Source organism: Alexandromys fortis, unplaced genomic scaffold (genome assembly GCF_014885135.2).
Source record: "Alexandromys fortis isolate MF-2015 unplaced genomic scaffold, M_Fortis_MF-2015_v1.1 scaffold_46, whole genome shotgun sequence".
NCBI classification, from domain to species: Eukaryota; Metazoa; Chordata; class Mammalia; order Rodentia; family Cricetidae; genus Alexandromys; species Alexandromys fortis.
Genome location: NW_026067919.1, coordinates 8,777,745 through 8,798,366, shown reverse-complemented (window position 1 = coordinate 8,798,366; position 20,622 = coordinate 8,777,745). Strand labels below are relative to the sequence as shown.

General features: G+C 41.2%; 1 protein-coding gene across 5 annotated transcripts in view; it reads left to right on the top strand.

The window, feature by feature from the left end:
* Grid1 (glutamate ionotropic receptor delta type subunit 1) overlaps positions 1-3,637 on the top strand; it is a 725,743-nt gene extending 722,106 nt beyond the window's left edge. For 3 of the 5 annotated variants that reach the window (XM_050140755.1, XM_050140756.1, XM_050140754.1), the window contains exon 15: positions 1,221-3,637. In XM_050140755.1, the coding sequence (XP_049996712.1) occupies positions 1,221-1,649 (429 nt within the window). In that variant the 3' untranslated portion in view covers positions 1,650-3,637. The remainder of the gene's footprint in view (positions 1-1,220) is intronic. The other 2 variants (XM_050140753.1, XM_050140757.1) reach the window with 2 other exon arrangements.
* The last annotated feature ends 16,985 nt before the right edge of the window (positions 3,638-20,622 follow it).

Here is a 20,622-nt window from a genome sequence, read left to right as displayed (position 1 = left end):
GGCACCAATGTTATTCTTAAAAAACGATGAGAGAGCTGCTACAAACGGTCCCCAGGCGGGCTGGCGGAGCCCGCCATGGGAAAGCGGCTACAAAGGATCCCCGGGCGGCTGGCGGAGGGAGCCCGCCATGAGGGCAGCTACAGGAGGGCACGCTTCCTTGGCCCACAGTGGCGGCAGGTAACAGACACGTAAACACAGGAAATAGCCATAAGTATTTATTAAGGAAGGGGGAGAAAGAAAGACAGAGAAGAGATAAAAGGAGAGAGGAGAGATAAAAGGAGAGAGAGAGAGAAAACGCGTGCGCACGCTAAGGAAGCAGAAAGAGAGAGTGAGAGGTCCCAAGATGGGGATGGGCGGGTCAGAGGTTATGGGAGTGGGCGTGGCTAGGGCAGGGACCCAAGAATATCAGTAGCATCAGTTTACTTGAGAAGAATTATAAAGTTTTTTATTTTCTTTCTTCAGTAGATAAATAAACTAAAGGGTCTTGGGTGAGAATCGTCCATTTGGGAAGCCTCAAGTCCTTTTGATACCTCACTGCCCCTCCTCTCCCCACTTAAACACCATGCCCTATTTGACAGATGGGGCATGCTTTACCCTCTGGGATGAACTAGAGATTCTACACACACACACACACACACACACACACACACACACACAAACTAGGTGGTCAGGTAGGCCAGTGTTGCTTTTCTATACCTGACTTCTAGGTAACCTCTAACACTCATGGGGTTGGTGACTCACAAGGCAGTGGAATTACTCTGACCCTGTTCCTCTTTGTGTAAGGCAAGGGTGACAGTATCAAGCCTAGGAAGCTGTGAATTCAAACTGCAAATGCATGGGGCATATTAGAGATCAAGATCACTTCTTCTATTTCCCTGGTACTCTATTTATCTCTTCCTGCTTCAGCCAATTCTTTAGAGCATCTCATTATAGGGTTGCCCTGGGTGTGCCAGAGATTCTAGGCTGAGTGCAGTGTGGAAGAGAGAGGCTTCTGACGCCTGCTGTCGGGGTCATCATTTTACAAAGATTAGTGTTCTCGGGTATGGATTCCCCAGATAGCCAAGAGTTGACCATCTGATTGAGGGAAGGTGGGAACAACGAGGGATACTCTGTCTGGCAAGCTGAACAGGCTGGTAGCTCCAGGTATCCGGATTTAGCAGCGAAGCTGACCTCAGTCCACTCTACAGATGTTCGTTGACCTTCCTGTCCTTTCTCCTCAGGACAAAGAGGTGAATCTGGAACAGGTGCACCGGCGCATCAATAGCCTCATGGATGAAGACATTGCTCACAAGCAAATTTCCCCAGCATCCATTGAGCTCTCTGCCCTGGAGATGGGGGGCCTGGCTCCAAGCCAAGCTTTGGAGCCCACGCGGGAGTATCAGAACACCCAGCTCTCGGTCAGCACCTTTCTGCCTGAACAAAGCAGCCATGGCACCAGCCGGACACTGTCGTCAGGGCCCAGCAGCAACCTGCCACTGCCACTGAGCAGCTCAGCCACCATGCCCACGATTCAGTGCAAACACAGGTCGCCCAACGGAGGACTGTTCCGACAGAGCCCTGTGAAGACCCCAATCCCCATGTCCTTTCAGCCCGTGCCTGGAGGCGTCCTTCCAGAGGCTCTGGACACCTCTCACGGCACCTCCATCTGACCGTCGCCTGCCCTCTTGCCCGTCTGCCCACCCACCCGACCAGCAGAGCTTTTTAATACAAGAAAATGACAACACAGACCACACACACACACACACACACATACACACACGGACTCTTTCATTTTTCTTGTACATAAATGTAAATAATGACAGAATGGAGTGGGGTAAAAGTGTATTTTGAATATTCCCAATTTTCGAAGTCAGTAAAAAACAAAAAAACAACAAAAACTGTATGAATGACTTTGTAAATTTTGTTCTATATGAATAAAAAGGCAAATTACTTGTGATCATTCTGAAGTGCCAAAGGAGCCTCCTGTTCCTGGACCCTTCCGAGGGCAGGAAGGACCATCGGAAAAGAAGCTCCTGGCTGCTGGGGAGGAAAGAAGACGTGGAGGAGCCCCGAATGCCGCTTGCTGCTGTGCCAACAGCTTTCCCTCTTGTCCTTCCTTACAAGTCCCTCATTATTCCTTCGGTGTCCTTGGGTGGATTCAGTGTGTGCCTGAGTCTGGAGCCCAGGTTGTGTGGACCCATCTGGTCCCTGACCTGTAGGCTGACCTGCCCTAGACATGGCGCTGGACAATCAGGCTCAAGATGCTGAGGTCGCTGTGTGTCACAGTGTGTAGCATGCAACTGTCCCCAAGGCCTCAGAAAAGATGCCCATATTGAGGTCACAGTCTCTGAGGCTTTGATATCAATGTGTTTGAACAACATATTATTGGTCTTTTTTTTTTTTTAAATCTCTTTTTACTTAGGAGAATCAGTCAGTGATGGCAACACCATCTAGGCAGAGGTGAGACTGTCCTGAGTGGGACATCCTTTATTATAGGTTGAATTTGTCATATGGATTGTATGACATATGGATTGTAAGAAACCAGGTAAAGACTGTTCGCTTGGATTAGGGCTTATAGCTCTGATCAAAAGAAAAGTGTAGCTACAGACACAGGGAGTAGAAGTACACAGGTAAAAGGCTTCCACTGAAATGAGTTAGGGGAATTTTCTCCAAATTATGGGGAGATTGAGGATAAACAAGAAGGACCACGTAGGGAATTAGCTTGACTCTTTCAAGAGGAGTCCTAATGAAGCTATCCATAGTCCTTAAAGACATGTCTTTAGCGCTTTATAAAGTTGGCTAAACAGGACCAGATCTCAGCACTAGCCCTTTCTCCAGAATTACTGTGTTTTCAACACCAGGAGTCCTCAGACAATAAACCAGCCCACAGCAGGGATCCTTCAGGCTGGAAGAATCTTCTATCCTCTGAGATGGTGAATTTGCAGGGAAGTCCTGTTTGATAAAACAAGGCTAACCTAAGGCTCTTCCCTCTCTACATTGCCCTTTGTGGGGTAACTAAACTGTAGAACCAGCAATGATCCCTCCGGGGGAATCTGAGCTGTATCACTGTAAGCTGCTTCCTCCCATTTTGAAGACCAAGGTGTCTCTGATCTCCTACACTGCTGGGATGTAGAACATAACCCCATCCAGTTCCAAAAGTATAGAGCTCCTACCCGAACTACAAATTGAGGTGTTAAGATCTTGGTCTGTGGTTACAGAGAAACACACCATTTCTGTCTATTACTTCTTCTGTACTTCTATATTTTTGTAGAGTTAGTTGAGAGATAGATTCATGAAGGTAATTACTGGCCCAGGATGAATTTATTTCCCAAAGTCCCTAATGATGTTAACGAGTATAAAGAAGTTACTGTATCACAGAGTCAGCTAAAAGCACCAGAACAAAACAAGACAATGTTCACAGTCATGTATAATTGGCTACTGGGAATTCCATGATACTAGTGTGACTAGAGTGATTTATCAGCATTTCCCTAGTCAGTGTGTGGACCGTGGAGACAGGTGTGCACGGCAAAGCCTAGGTGGGCTACCTAGCTTGCAAAGGCTTTGTTTTCATTTCATCAGCACTTTGGGCAACTTGCACTGGAGGGTTAATTTTTCATATATATAGTCATTTAAAAAATCAAACTCTGGTCTCACTGCCTTATCTTACACCTGTCTGTATCCCAAAGATGACCTAGTTTCTTTGGTATACCATGGATATGGATGTCTTTGCTTAGGAGTAGAGATTCTCTCTCTGTCTCTCTCTGTCTCTCTCTGTCTCTCTCTGTCTCTCTCTCTCTCTCTCTTTGTGTGTGTGTGTGTGTGTGTGTGTGTGTGTGTGTGTTTTGGTGAGAGAGAGAGAGAGAGAGAGAGAGAGAGAGAGAGAGAGAGAGAGAGAGAGAGAGAGAGAGAGAGAGAGAGAGAGAGAGAGAGAGAGAGAGAGAGAGAGAGAGAGAGGAGGGAAAGGGAGGAAGAGAGAAGGAGAGGGAAAAAGATTATCTTTGCAAGAAAAGTATAATGCTTCTGGCTGTTCCAGATACCTCCCCGTGTTATTTTTACCATATTTATGTCATTTTTTTAATTTCCCTATCCTTGGCATGAGGGGAAATGATTGATATCAAGCAAGTTATCTAGGGGGAGACAAGAACAAAGCCTAGATTCTCCCACCCCAGCTATCTGTGTCAGCTCAGAATGTATCTTTTTCATGCTTTGCTCTGTGGATTTATAACTCTGTTTAGACTCTTCCATACATTTTAGGTATATTTTGTGCCTTCAGACACTGCAAATAATAATCAGCATTTGGATTAAAGTTGTTTAATAATAAAACGTGTCTGCTCCTAATGCTCTTATTCTCTGGGATTAAAGTGCACTCTGTCTCTGGGTGTGCTACAGTTTAAGTATTGAATTCTGTCTGCCAGTGTACACAATTGTTGGTGGCACTCTTCTCCCCAGGTGGGTCTCAGGTCGACATGGGGATAGACCATGCCCTCTTTATCCTGTGTTTATCCAGTGTCCATGGATCTAAGCCAGCAGGCAGCAAGAGGACAGCCTGGGCGCAGTTCCAGATTCTGGTTAGTTGCTCACCTTCGTTGAAAAGAGTGAGTTCTTGGAAAGCTCTTGGGGAGTACGGGGCTGTGACACACAGTGCATTATGGGTACCTTTTCTCATGGCAGTTGCCTGTATTGCTTTTCTCATCTCTGTGTTCCTTCTGGTCACAGAACACCCTAACATCTGCATGCCTAAATTTCACGGGACCCCAATCTTGACTTCTCAGTGTGTGCCCTTTGCAAGGTCTGTGTTTTCTTTATCTCAAGGACATGCCCCCCCCCCACTTAGTTATCCCCCTGTACTGGACTTCTCCACTGCCTGCCTGATGTCTGTACTTCTCAGCCTCGCTGAAACATTTCAGTCTTCCCTTTGATGTCTGGAACTTCATGGAGAAAAGAGCTTTGGATAAGTCAGGATGAGCTGGGAAGGTTGGTTTTCATGATAAAGATCTCAACTCCTGGAAACCCAAGGAAGAATACCATGTTGGGCCCTTGCTCTTCCACCTTTGCAGTAAAATAAGTTTCTTCCATATGGGGGCAAGGTCTTCAGACAGGAGATGGGACCAGAGGAGAGATTTTCCAATATTTTCTAGAGATACAGCTGGGGCCAGACAAGGGAGGCTGTAACAACCCTCTAAACTGCTTTCTTAAGGAAAAAAAAAGTCCCTCTCCTAAATTCTATACAACACAAATCATGTCAAGGCAAAAGTAATTCCATACTTAATCATATATCTTCAAACTCTGACAGGAGCAATGACACCAAAAAAAAAAAAAGGAAGGGACCGCCAGGACTAATGGCCTTGACATACAATGGGTATTTACTTTTTGTGGCCTCTGCTTCTTCATTTAATGCCCTCTTTGTTTAGTATTATATAAGGAACCATTATACAAAGTTCAACATTTTTACATATTATAATTACATCTTAACTGTAATTAAGCATCCTACATAACAAGAGAAGGACAATGTTTGATATGGTAACTTGGCTCTTTTGTGCTTCTGCCTTCATTTTCAGTAAACCTTCATTTTCAAAACTGCATGCTCATGAATGAGCGCCTGTATCTTAAAGCCTTGTATTGTGCTCCTAGGTTTAGCAAGACATGATCAGATAAAGCTTAATAATTTTAACTTCTCTTTTTAATCTAAGCCTTCGCTGGCTGCAATCATAGTAAATGAGGCAGCATTTCTTTTCTAACACTTAGAGAATTCTCATTTTATACCATTACTTGTTTGAAACAAATGAATTTATACTTCATTCTTATCCTCAGACCCAGAGATTCTCAATAATAGCTCTTTTCCTTGTCAATAACCTTAATCATTGCTTTATTTTTTTCTCTCAGCAGTATTTTAGTCAGAAGGGATTATGAAAGAATAGGACATAGCCCGGATGTAGTGAGTAAGTTTATAGGCACTGCCTACAAAGGGGAAAGGGTAATTGTCAGTAGTGTCTAATAACTGAAGCCCCAGAGTCTGAACTACATACTGAGCTCCAACGGCAGCAGGAATCTTCTTTGCAGCAAGAGAATCTCGAACCATGGAAATGGGAAATGACGATGGTCAGACTCTGAAACAGGGGCATCAAACAGGCCCCCTGACTATTTAGGTGAGCAATTAAACAATATTCAAAGTATATTCAATGGCTGGCAGATTCTAACATGCAGTTTCCAGGAGTAACTAGGTATCAAAGCTCAAAAAGCAAAAATAAAAAAAAAGCATTCACCAATATAGTGAAACTCATTGACACTCAAAAAATATATACCTGGACACATTGACATAGGGCATGCTCAGGTACAAGCATTACATCTATGCAGACTTGTTCGCCCTGTCTAGTGCACGCATGTAGCATTTAAAAAGCAAGGACTTGTGGGCTTGGGTGATGCAGAGCTGGAAAACGGGGTCCAGAGGAAGAAAGAAGCTGCTTGAGGCATTTCTGCCCAGTGCACAGCTTCAATATAACAATCAACCAAGCAGTGCTGTGCAATCAACTGCTAAGGAACAAGGCTTATCTCTGGGAACGTGGCTTCTTTCCTGCCGGGTATCTTAGGGCACACAGCCAACCCTGTTGTTTTGAATCCCTTAACTCTCTTACTCTAAAATCCTGGATTTTCAGGCCAGTGAGATGGCTCATATAGTGCAAGTGTTTGCTGCCAAGTCTGAAGACGGCAGTTCAGTCATCACTGCCCCAAAGTGGAAGCGAAGAACCAACTCTTGCAAGGCGTCCTCTGACCACCACACTAAGCAGATAAATAAACAAATGTGATTTTAAAACTCAATGAAGAATTTATAGATTCCGACTTTTTACCAGAGTCTCTGAAATATGCATAAAAGCTGAACCATTCTTCAAGGTATTTTGTTTCTATGTAAGATCTTCAATCATATCACATCAGTAACCATTTTATTGATAATGTATCGATTTCCAGGAACTTTACCTTTTATACAGAAATTCTCTTCTTTTTAGATCATTGGTTCAAGGTATATATTGTTAACTCAGAGTTATGTGTAGGAAAATTTAAGTGTGTGGTCCCAGAGTCAGTGGGCATACACTTACTCTACTGATGATGCTATAGTGCTTGTATTGCTGGATGCAGATACGCTTATGCACTGGGCCTGGGTTGGTCTTCTCTGTCCCAGAGTATAGTGGCCTGGGCACCAATGGGTGTCCTTAGCCTGTATCTATATACACTACCTTGTCTATGGTGGCCTCTATGTACAGGTAAAGGTGAGGACATAATGGCTTTTCTTGATTGTCAACTTGATTATACTGAGGAGGACATAGATTAGTGGAGCATATGTTCCTGTATGTTCAGAAAGTATTTCCTAAGGACATTAATTAAGGAGGAAAACATGTTCTGGATACCTGTGGGTGATGTTGCATAGATTGGGAGCCTGTGTTTAATACAGGAAGAAGAAGAAGGCAACTCACTCTGTAACCAGTCTGTTTCTCTCTCTTTAGCCACCTTAATGGATGTTGCTCTGCTCCAGCACGTATTCCCTGCTACAGAGGATTGGAACTGTGTGCCCAAAGAAACATTTCCTCATTTAAGTCGTCTAGCTAAGCATTTTATTGCAGCAATGAAATGTCTAACACACAAAATTGGTACTAAGGAAGTTCGAGCCATTGCTGTGATGAAACCTAACCAGGTGATTCAGAAGCCTTAGGAACTGGTTCAGCACATGGAGGGGCAGGCACTGGACCACGTAAAAATGCAGGCGAGAGAATTCCTAGAAGGTTGAAAGAGGGGCTTAGTGATTCTGGTGGGACTTCCACAGACCAGAATGTTAATATGGTTGCAGACAGTGAACACTGGATTCATGAAGTTTCATATGGAATTGAAGACTGTTATGACTTAGAAAAGAGGCTATTCGTGTTGAATGCTGGTGAGGAACAGCCTGCTTCTTTACTTTGTCACAAGACCTGGTTAAGGCTACCCTTCAAACAGATGAGCTATATTATATGAGAAAAGAAATCTCAAGGCATACCAGCATTCAGGCTGCCATGTGGGTATTGGTGGCTGATTTTAGCCAAGTCCACAGTGATAATAGTGAACAAAAAACAGAAGAAAAGTCTGAGACCTTGTGAGATGGTTCAGTGGGTAAAGGCACTTTATGCCAAGTCTGATACCTGAGTTTGATTCCTGGGACCCACATGATAGAAGAAGAGAACTAACTCCTACCATTTGTCCTCTGACCTCTACAAGTGTCCCATGGTACACATACACACACATGCGCATACACACACATTTGCACACACACATACACACAGAGTAAATAAATAAAATGTAGCAAAAACATGTTTTATGAGTCTGAAAAGCTTGCAGTTTGTCTAGGAATGAAGGATATATAAAGTTGGAACCCAGGAAAGTGTGTCTACTGAAGGCCACTAAGGAGAATACAGCTACTTTGCCTTGAACAGTGTGAGTGATGCCCAAAGGCATCTCGGGAATTGACTGGAACCCTCCCATCTTAAGCTCCATGGAGTAGAACTTTAACTTATTTGAAAGACGAGTTTGTTTCGAAAGAGAGTTCTGGAAACTCCGCATGCACAAGGCCATCTAGAAAAATAATATTTCTCAGTGTTCAGCAACCAGCCACTCAGAAGTCACTATAGCTGTGACCCAAGGGGGTCTAATTACTGCTCAGCCTAGTCAGTGACAGACCTTAATGTCCTCCATTTGTTGTTAATTTTGTGTGTGTGTGTGTGTGTGTGCCACACTCAAGAGTTTCAAGGTCATGTAGGCGATCTGCGAGGCCATCAAGGAGTCAGGATTCCTGCAGACAGTCACTGAGAAGGTAGGTGGAAATGCAAGGCTGGGGTCAAGGTGGTGATGTTGGACATTAGAGTTGGAAGGAACAGGAAACATCTGTTTGATAAGGAAAGGACATGAGCATACCCAAGCCAAGAGAGAATCATTATAGGCTACAACCTGCAAGGGATTAGTTCTTTGGAGCCTGAGTCTCATGCTACATCACCATGGCTCCAGATCCTATCAATGGGCTTTTAAAAGTTAGTGCTTCCCTGCTGGGTTTTAGTCTTGCTTTGGTCACACTCCTAGTTTCTGTTTAGAGTCTCTACACTAATGGCTATTTTCCCTTTAACACATGCTTTCAGCCTCTGGACTGATGCCACCAATATTCTTGGTACATGTTTCCCCTTGGCTAGTCCCTCTTGTGAATACCCTCATGGACATACTGTAGTGTGTTCCCTTTGGAATTAGACTGTGTGAGTTATGCCATTGGATCATGAAAATGTGTAATTTGTTTCTGACTAAATAGGAGCTATGGGATATGACTTTGTCTTTGGTCTCAGAGAATTCTAGGGTTGGGGTTTTGAACAATGTTGAAACTGTTAAGATCATAGCAACTCTTGGAGATGACTTGGTGAATGTTATATTATGAAATGGATACTAGCATTTGGGGGATGGGAACAGAATGTAGTGTTTTCAAGAGGTGTGTTTTGTTTTGCTGTCACGATGGTGGGGGTAGATTTGCGATGGTAATCTTGTTAGCCTAATGGGATGGAAAACAGGAGATCAATAAAATATAGCTCTGGGTGTATCTGTGAGAACATTTCCAAATAGAATTAACTAGCCACAAAAGACACTCTCTGAATGTATGTAGCACCATCTCATGCACTGGGGTTCTTTGTACTTTATTCTTAAGTATAAGAGAAAGGAGAAAACCTACAACTTCTCCCCCCACCAACTCTCTCTCCTTGACCTGATGTGAACTTCTCTATTATGCCTATTTTTTTTGACATGATAGAATGAAATCTCTGAATCAATAGGCCCAAATGAACCCATTCCTCATTATGTTGTTTTGCTTTGGTATTTTGTTTTAGGAACAAATGGTCTGACTAATACAGCGTGTATCCGCTTGTGCCCTATAATGGCTGGTATTTACTAAAATCTTCATTTCTGTCCTTAGAGTTGAATTGGGTCAGGTATTTGTTCCCCTGAAGCTACCTCAACCAGAAAGGACATTGGAGTCTTCCAAACTTACCCAGAAGATGAGTGGTTCCTACAAGCATCTCCTGTCATTGTCTACCCAAGAAGCATCCTGTCCTCCAAAAACTAAACCTTTGATGGAGCAAGGTCATTGGTTAATTAAATAAAGAAACTGCTTGCCCTGATAGGTTAAAACATAGGTGGGAGGAGTAAACAGAACAGGATGCTGGGAAGAAGAGGAAGTGAGCTCAGACTCGACAACTCTGCTCTCTGGAGCAGAGGCCCTGCTTCGCTCTTCTGGGCATATGTGATGAAGCTCCTACCCAGGATGGATGTAGGCTAGAATCTTCCTGGTAAGCGCACCTTGGGGTGCTTTACACACATTATTAGAAATGGGCTAGTCCAGGTGTGAGAGTTAGCCGAAAAGAGGCTAGATAGAAATGGGCCAAGCAGTGTTTAACTGAATACAGTTTGTGTGTTGTTATTTTGGCCATAAGCTAGCAGGCGGCTGGGGTGCTGGGGATGCAGCCCCGCTGCTCCTTATTTACAACAAACCTTGTATTAGTTCAAGGGAAACCATAGGATCCTTCAGAGGAACTGAAATTCTCTCATGTGTTTCAGGAATCCCCCCTGAAGTCCCCATGAAGAACTTAAAGGTGCCAAAAATCCTTAAGGAAGTTGTTTGTGAATGTTCTGAGTACACTTTCTTTTTCATAATGGGGTTCCTAATCTTTCAATGAAATCTTAAAACTTATATCAAAGTTCCTGTCCTTAAGTGTTTGATGTTAGGCAGGCCCTTGCATCTTACTCCCCCTGTATTAGGTATAATTTCACTTGGGTGTTCATTAGGAGTGAAGAACAACATGGCTGCCACAAGCATGAGAGTGTAGGAAATGCATCACAGATAAATCCCTTAGTACACTGACTAAGGAGAACAGATATCATTGTCAGGGCACAAGAGAGCCAGTCAAGGGAGGTGCTATTGCATGATCCTGAAACAAAGGTCAAGAAGAGATGTAGAGATAGGTAAAGATCAGCAAATTGCAACAAAATCTGTGTATTAAAATATTCCAATGAAATCCATATTTTTGGATCCTAAGTTTTAAAAAAATGAAAAAATGTGAGGTACTAAAATCTACAATCCTACTTTCTGCAACTTATAGATAGTTACAGCCAAAACATATCCTATCTTACCTTGAATCTCACCATTTTACTCATATAATAATGCTAATAATCTTTTTGGTTTTATTCTATAGTTAGGAACCTTAAAAATGAGTAGACCTCAGTGAAAGTTTACTCTATGCTAGAATATTTCATTTCATCTCATTAGAGCTTACTACTATCATATATGGTTATCAGTGGGTAAAAATGAGGTTCAGAGATATTTTATGACTTCATTACATAATGTATTAGTGAGGTTGGTGGCTTCTTGATGTGGGATTCCTTTCTGTATGCTATGAATATGTTTTATTATCATTGGTTAATAAAGAAGCTTTTTGGCCAGTGACTTAGTAGAGTAAAGCCAGGTGGGAAATCCAAACAGGGATATAGAGAGAAAGTAGGTGAAGTCAAAGAGATGCCATGTAGCTGCTGGAGGAGAAAGATGTCAGCCACTAGCCAAAACCTTACCGTAGGCCACAGCTTCATTGTGATTCACGGATTAATAGAAATGGGTTAATTTAAGATGTAAGAATTAGCCAGGAATATTCTTAAGCTACTGGCCAAGCAGTGTTGTAATTAATATAGTTTCTGTGTGATTATTTGGATCTGAGCAGACGGTACGAACAAGCAGTCTCTACCTACAGCTTCTGACATTGGAAATGTATTCCACATAGCCCTGGAGTTTCTGGTGAGTGTTTATTTCCCAGATCATTGTTGATGCCTTCTTGTAGCATGGCAACCATCTAGGGATCTGTTTTGTAGGAGTGGTAATTCCATTTATGACCTCATTACCTCTGAGGTCCTGACTCATAATAGTTTGGGGGGAATTAAGGTTTCAACACACAAAGTTTGAAAGGAGCTGAAGAACAGAGATGCCAGGCTCCTTTACATAAGCAAGTGTCAGTCTAGAGCCTAGAACACATGGGTATTTTTACTGGTCCTTGGTCAGAATCCCAAGCAAGAGGAACAGGAAAATGCATCCATGCCCCTTGGATGATGTTGTGCTGCATATCAATGTGTGACCTGGTTTTACATTTTGCTCTGGACTTTACAGCTGTATGATTTTCTGATTGAAGTGATGGGACTAAATTTATAAGGTTTTCTGCAATCCATAACAGCTCAAATGCAGCTTCCCTGATCCATAAGCTTCATCCCTCTGACAGCTGAACCTTTAGTGGAAACCAGACAGGTCCAAAATGACAGTGCTGAGTGACAAGCGGAGCCTCACTTATGCTTGTTTCCAAGAAGCAAAGTGAAATTTCTTCCTGTATCAGGAAGGAGTCTAATGAGCCCCCATGAAGGGTAATATAGTTTCCTATTCGTTCAGTAGGTAGACTGGGAATAGAAATGGTGTTGGAGGTCCTTCTGTCTATGTGTTGCTTTTCTTGGTTAATGAATAAAGAAACTGGCTTGGCCTATAGCATGGGAGGAGGAAAGCAGAGTTAGAGAGCAGCCATGGAGCCACTAGAGACAGATGCTGAAAATATTACCTGGTAAGCAATGTGGCAATATACAGATTAATAGAAATGGGTTAAATTAATATAAAAGTTATCCAATAGAAAGCTAAAACTAATGGGCCAAGCAGTGATTTAATTAATATAGTTTCTGTGTGGTTATTTTGGGTCAAAGCTAACAAGTGGCTGCTCCTCCAACACAGAAAGACTTTATTTAGTCTTTGTCACTTAGGCTTGGATACTTACAAGAGTATCCACTGTCCTGGCTCTGCTCCCTCTATTGTCTTCTCAACTCTAGGATGTTTCTGGAGCCCTGAGTTCTTTTGATGCTCTTGTAAGGTACCATCATAAACAGCCCCTCATAATGAGTGCTCCTGTAGTGGCAGGCATACCCTGAGCACCAGTCTTTGGGCATAAGGTGTCAGTCTTGGAGCTTGGCTAACAATTTCATCAGCACATTTTCATACAGAGCACTTGCTTCCTACTTGGGCAGAAGTTACATTTTTCTGTTGGGATGGAGGGAAGTAGTGTTTCTGTTCATGTCCCAGGATTGGTGGTGCTAACGTTTTGCCCCATCCTTGCTTTGCTGGGATCTCACTGTGTCATCCTCCACCTTCTTCTCTGTTCCTGAGACCCGTTTCCATGTGTTTGTTCACAGGTAGCATTGGACTAGTAGCTCGGCTTCACTGAGGAAAGAATGTTTGACTGGAGCAGATCAGTCAACATCCTCTCAACTTTCCAACAAGCTTATGGAGGAGTACCGAGAAGAAGCCACTTTGAATTTCTTAGGGTGAAGCATCTCTAAAGAGAATAAAAGCCTTGATAGTGGCCTTCGGGATGCAGTCTGAAGGGTAAGAGTCTTAGTCCATCATATGCTCCACACAGTAGACCTCAAGGAGCAGCCCTAGGTGACAACCTTCATGTCTGCCATGAAAACCATTCTTTTCAGGCTTTGTGGAAAAAATAAAGTCAAACGTTGGGAGCTACAGAGAATATGTATATTAGGATCATTTTGTAGTTTTTTTTATCTCCCTGTGTTTGTATTTCAGCCTCTTGAATTTGAGGCATTCAACCCTCAATGGTTGAATTATAAGCTTTCTTCTTCAAAAGCTTATTATCGGTTCCAGCTAAGTTACCTACCATAGACAGCACTTCTTGTTCCTAGCAGAAAGTTGCATTTAGGATGCACTATAGGTAGCAATTCCAGATGGAAAACAAAGAGATGGCCCCTTGGCAGTGAGGAATTTGAGGAGAAAGTATCCAGAAAGATGAACACAGGCAAAGAAAAACCACGATAATAGTAGGGAAGTAAGCCTAAGTCCTGAGCTTTACCACTTAAAGGCCTGGAGTTCTTGTCATTTTGAGAAGGCTCCTGGCCAGAGCTGAGTCCTGATCTAAGAATGAACCCCCACGTGTAAGACACAGGCACAGGCTATAGGAGCAATGCTCTGTCTACACTGGTCTCATGACTTTGTCCTCTAATCTCTTGCAAAACCCAAGAACAAAGGGAATCCGGTGGTGCAATTCATGATGGCCAGATTCCAGGCAGCAAGGTGGAAAGGGATGATGTATCTATGTGAGGAAAGAGAGAAAATGAATGAAAGGATTGAAAAAAATGAGTTTCACTTCACAGACTCAACTGGTCATGACCTCATTATACGGCCTACACTGGCCTCAAACCTAAGAGCCTCCTACCTCAGCCTCCCTAGAGCTAAAATTACTGGCTTCCACCAACATGTCTGCTGAAACAGTTTAACATAACAAGGTAGAAGGAAAGAAAGAAAGGGGGGAGAGAAAGAAAAAAAGGAAAAAAGAAAGAAAAAGAAATAGAAGTTCACATGGACTATATATGTCAATCATCTCCTAGAATTAAATCTTTGTTCCCCTGGCACATTAAGAAATACTTTCTTTATGAGCAATGAGGTCAATATTATGATAGAGACACCCACTGAAACAGTTTACCTGAGTTAATGGGAGCTCACCAACTCCAGCTGGACAGGGAAATAACCAGCATAGGACCAAACTGGACTCTCTGGATGACAGTTATATGGCTGGGCAGACTGCAGGGCCACTTGCAGTGGCACCAGGATTTATCCCTACTGCTTGTGCTGGCTCTTTGGGAACCCATTCTCTTTGGAGGTATGTGGTGGTGTGGGGGAAGGTGAAGGGAATGGGAGGAGGGGAGGAAGTAGGAAATGAGATTGTATATAAAATGAAAAAAGATAGCTTGTTTTCTATTTAAAAATAAAAATAGCTTTAACACCACAAAAAGAAAAGAAAAGAAATACTTTGTTTAAGAAGAACAAACATAGAAACAAATTCAGAGTCAATTGGGTGGTTTGCTCAAGGTTGCTCAGAGAGTCTGTCAACCTAGATAAAGCATGAGCACTTTCCACCGTGAATGCCTATGTGTTGAGGAGTTAAAAAGCACAGAGGTAATTTTATAGACCTGGCCTCCCAACAATTGTAACCTTGAGGCTGAGAGGACGTAAGTGCATAGTGTATGCTGTTCATAAAGAAAGCACATATTTGCCTTTTCATACTGGGATGTGTGACTGTATTCTCATGGAACTGTAATTTGTGAGACTTCCTCCGTATACTACCCAGAAGAATATGGAGGCATGAAGCTTAACACCCCACAGTGTCTTGAGATTAGTCAGGTGTTCATTTGAAACCAGGTTCTGCTATTTTTTCTAGCTACATAACCACAAGTAGGCCCATCAACCTCTCTGAGTGTAGCTTGCACATCTATGGAATCTGTACGATGGAGACAGAGATTCTGTCCTAAATGATAAATGGCTAAAACTGGGAACAAAGCACCTCCTGCTGCCATTAGTGCTTGTGTAGATCAAGTGTGCAACCCACAATGACCATTCTTGGTATAAGAAATATGGTCACAATGTGCCCAGTTCTAATGTTAAAGTGTTAAAATATGACTAAAAGAAATCTAAAATATATGCATAAAGGCACACAAATCAAAATTACACAGCTCAATTTATTTTAACAGGGTGAGTTCTCTTGTGTAGTCCTCAACCAAAACAAGAATAAAATATGAGCAGACCTCCCAAGGCCTTACTGTGTTTCTCTCTAGGTGACACCAAAGTGTGTGCTACTGTAAGATTTCTTTGATTTTATATATATAGGCAGGGTCAGTTGTATTTTTGACTTTTTTCTTTTGACATTGACTTGAGAGATTTATCAACATTTCATGAAGTTCGTTTTCATTTCTGTGGAGGATTTCAGTGTATGAATATACCATAATTCATAAATTCTAACAGTAGAAGACTTTTGATCTGCTTTTATCTGGGATTATTATTAATGGACCAACTTCTGTACTTGTGTTGGGTGACTTTGTGTGTGCCTTTCTTCTGGGTCACTGCTGTTGTCCCCAGTTTCTCCAGTACTTTCCATCACATATTTTATTTACAAGACATGCAGGGTGTACAGGGAACCTAATTGTGGCCTTAATTTTTATTTATGGTGATTATTCTTTGTTTGTTTGCTTGATAAAGGGTTTTACTGTGTAGCTCTAGCTGTCCTTGAACTCTCTGCATAGACCAGGCTGACCTTGAATTCAAAGGGATACATCTGCCTCTGCCTTCTGAATGCTAGGATTAAAGGTGTGAGCCACTATGCTGGGCTTACTGCAATTATTCTTATTTGGACATGTGTGTGCATACATACATATATGTATGTATATGTATATATGCATACAATATACACATAATACACACATAAATTACATATAATTTACATCTATAAATATAATATTATATATACATTCATTAATACATGCATACATACATATATTGCAGTTTGTTTCTTTTCTTTCATGGCTTGCTTTTTCTACATTTTCTGTTCCTGATTTCTTCAGATGAGTGGAAGTTGTGGATCTAACTATAGCTTTATGGATCAACTTTGCCCTGTCACTAGAATGTAGTTAGTTTGCTTTTCTTTAATGTTTTCATGCTTGAGTTTTAAACATTTCTGAATCGAATACTGGTGATTCAGAAATCGATAAGTAACAGAAATCTATTTATCCCAGTTTCTGGAGTCTTGGAATTCCAATATCAGAGGTCTTTGCAGGCTCAGCTGTTTGATTAAGCACTGCTGTCTGACTCCAAGATGGCTTCTTCTTGCTGCACTTGCAAATGAGCTGAACACTGTGTGAAGCTCAATATGTGAAGGGCCTTAGTTCCACTCAGGAGCAAAGGAATGCTTATAACCTAATCACTTCTTAAAGCCCTAACCTCTGAATATCTTCAAACTGACTATTAAATTTTAATAAAAGTTTTATTTATATTTATGTATATATCTGCATGACTGAATGGGGTAATGTTCACTCATGGTGTATACAGGTGCCCATGTAGATCAGCAGAGGGCATTAGATACCATGAAACTAGACTTACAGGTTCCTGTTAGTGATCTGATTGGGATTCTGGGAATAAAACTGGAACCTCTACAAGAACAGAAAGTACTCTTAATTGCTGAGCCATCTTTCCAGTCCAACTATTAAATTTAATGCTTAAGGTTTTAAGAAGACATATTCAAACTCTAGCTTCATGTATTCACTATTCACATAGGTTCAGTGCCATTAACTCCTCTCATGTTGTGCTCATATTTTCATATTTATCCCAATCCCATTCCTGGCTATACTTATCTTTTTACTCTATACTATATTTATGATGTGGAATTCTCCTCTGTATGTTGTGAAAATGTTTTATCACCCATTGGTTAATAAAAAAAAGCTCCTTTGGTCTACGGCAGGCCAGAATATAGTAAAGTGGGAAATCCAAGCAGAGATAGAAGAGGAAAAAAGGCAGAGTCCAGCAGATGCCATGTAGCTGCTGAAGGATAAAGATGCCAGAACCTTACCGGTAAGCCATAGCCTCATGGCAATACACAGATTAATAGAAATGGCTTAACTTAAGATGTAAGCACTAGTTAGGAATATGCTTAAGACATTGGCCAGACAATAATTAATATAGTTTTGTGTGGTTATTCATGTCTGGGTGGCCAGAAAACAAAAGCTCAGTCTCTGTTTATGTAATAGCATCCATATAAAACCTCAGAAAGCTTAAAAAAAAAAAAGGACTTCTAGACCTACAAAAATGGGACTCAATTGAAGTTTCTTGGTAGCCACATATTTTCAGATAGGCTCTGCTTGTGATGGGTAAGGACAAGCAGAGACACAGCTCCTTCAAGAGAAGGCTTCCTGACTCAGCATTAGCAGCAAAAACTGTGAAGCTTCTTTAAAAGACAGCTTCCTAGTTCATCCTGGTGGTACAAATGGCTCTGACTCTTTCAGGAGGTCCTGTTATGGTGCACTTGGATGGAATTTGTGAGCAGCGTGCTGCAAGTTACTTGGTAATGGCATGGGCCAACTGCTTTCCAAAGTTGAAGTGGTAAACATGGCTCTGAGAGCGGGGAGTAAACAGACCTCTGCCAAGCTAGAAAGTAGAGTGGGGTAAAATCAACAGCCAAAGTGGTTGCTCTAGTACTAGCCATGTCTGATTAACAGTTTTAAATAGTGATCAAAAAGGATTACAGATATGCAATAAAGACAGATTCACACAAAATAAACCTCTAGGTGGGTAATAATGTGTTTAAAAACTGTATGTAGGCTTAAGAAAAAAATAAAATTGGTACAGGCAGTTTAGAAAGAAATATTTTTAAAAAATAAAGTCTTTAAAGAGATAATAAAAGTTATATAAAAGAGTATAGACAGTCATAGATTAAAGGAGTAACGATAATAAATATTAAAAAGTAATAGGTAAAAAAAAAAGTAAGCCACAGAAAGATGGAATATACATAGAGAGTATGAATTATGTATACACTTCAAATACCTACAGACTATGGCATTTAAAAGGTTTTAAGAATTTGAGTTTTCTCAACAGTAAGACATGTCTGCTTCTGGCAGCACCAATTACTTCAGAGAGGTTAATGGGCATTAAAGAAACTCATTATGGAATTTGCCTTCAATGTTACAAGGCTAGTATTTGGGCAAGAAACTGCTCTTGCCTGGCCTGCTTTATGGTATGCTGACTTTCAGGACTACAGAAAAATGACTGCTGAACTTGCCTAAAGAAGGAGAGACAGTCCTTGAGGGTTCCTGATTCATGAAGAAAACTGCCAGACCTTCTGTGCAGGACACAGAAGAAAGTGACTGACAAACTGCCAATAGGCAAAACAGTCTTTCAGATTTCCTGCTTCATGGAAAAATCTGCCAGAAACTATGGGCCTGTAGGCTGAAGATGCCCCAACATTACAGAAAAACTTTGGGTGACTGTCCAGGCAGCAAGGTGTCAATTCTAGAGTTTTGAAAGTGCTTACAATCCACTTTATGTTTACTTACCTAATATTATATCCTTGTGGGGTCTTTGATGGAGTTGAAGACAGATTTCCTTAAAGTTACAGTTTTCCTGTAACTTTATTCTGATAGAGAATAAATTAGATATGAAACCTTATAATCACAAAGATAAAATAGATGATAGAATAAAACCTTTCCTTTTATCTAGAGAGAAAAGGGGAGATGATGTGGGATTACCTTCTGTATGCTGTGAATATGTTTTATTACCATTGGTTAATAAAGAAGCTACTTTGGCCTATGGCAGGACAGATTATAGCAAGGTGGGAAATCTAAGAAGAGATATAGGAGGAAAAAATGGCAGAGTCAGGCAGATACCATATAGCTACTGAAGGACAAGAATGCCAGAACCTTTCTGGTAAGCCACAGCCTCATGGCAATACACAGCTTAATAGAAATAGGTTAATTTAAGATGTAAGTCTAGCTAGGAATATGCCTGTGTCATTGGCCAAACAGTAATGTAATTAATATAGTTCTGTGTGGTTATTCAGGTCTGGGTGGCCAGGAAACAAAAGCTCAGTCTCTGTTTATATTTTCATATTTTTAATTTTAATATATATGAACTCAAATGGTTGATTTTTCAGATTGCCCACTTTGATTTAACAAGTTACATTTAAAAGTCTTCAATGTCTCATCACAACTTGGGACTTCATTGGTTTTTAGCACTAAATATTTATTCCATTGTTAAATTGCCTATTATGTTTGCTTTCTATTGCCGTGATGAAGACCATGACCAAATACAACTTGGAGGAAAAGGGTTTATTTCAGCTTATAGTTGTAGTCTATTGTGAAGGGAAGTCTGCGTAGGAACTGTTGCTGGAGCCATGGAAAAGCACTGGCTTGGTCGTCATGACTTGCTAAATTTGCTTTTTTTATGCTACCTACGACCACTTTTCAGGACTGACACTGTTCACAATGAGCTGGGTTCTCCCCTTTCAATAATTATCAAGAAAATGTTTTACAGACTGTGAAACTGGAGACTGCCTCCAGGCAATCAGGCATGTTTTTCTACTGAGGTTCCTCATCCTAGTTAATTCTAGCTTGTGTTGAGTTCACAAAAATAAACCAGTATAACGCTACAGTTCATTTATTCATTCAACTCTAGTAGAACATCATGATTCTATATATTGGTACGTATAAACAAAACTACTATAAATATTCATATACTGTTTTTATGGACATTAAGTTTTCAAGTAAGAACTAAGATGTATAATTTTGATATCACCATATAAAATAGTCTTTAGCTTTGTAACAAGTCACCACATTATATATTGCAAAGTGGCCTTACCTATTATCAGTTAGTGAGACTTCCTTTTGCTTTTGGTTTGCTGCTAATAGTGTTTGGGATTTTAGAAATTTTAAGTTATGTAGTGCTATCTCATTGTGATTTTCATTTGCATTCCCTTAAAAGCATATCATGTAGACTATCTTGGAATACACTTTTTTGGTACTTATATATCTTCATTGATTCTTAGTGTTTCTTTCCCCAAATTTAGTATTTGTGTTTTTCATGTATTATTGTTAAAATTAAGGTTTCTTCCTCGCCAGATTATGGAGTATGTATTCAATCCTAGTCCTTGAGAATCTGGGAGAGGAAGGAGGAGCATGAGCTTGAGGCAAGCCTGGGTAGCAGGTTGAAGGCCACCTCAAAGAGAGGGAGAAGGCATGAGAATG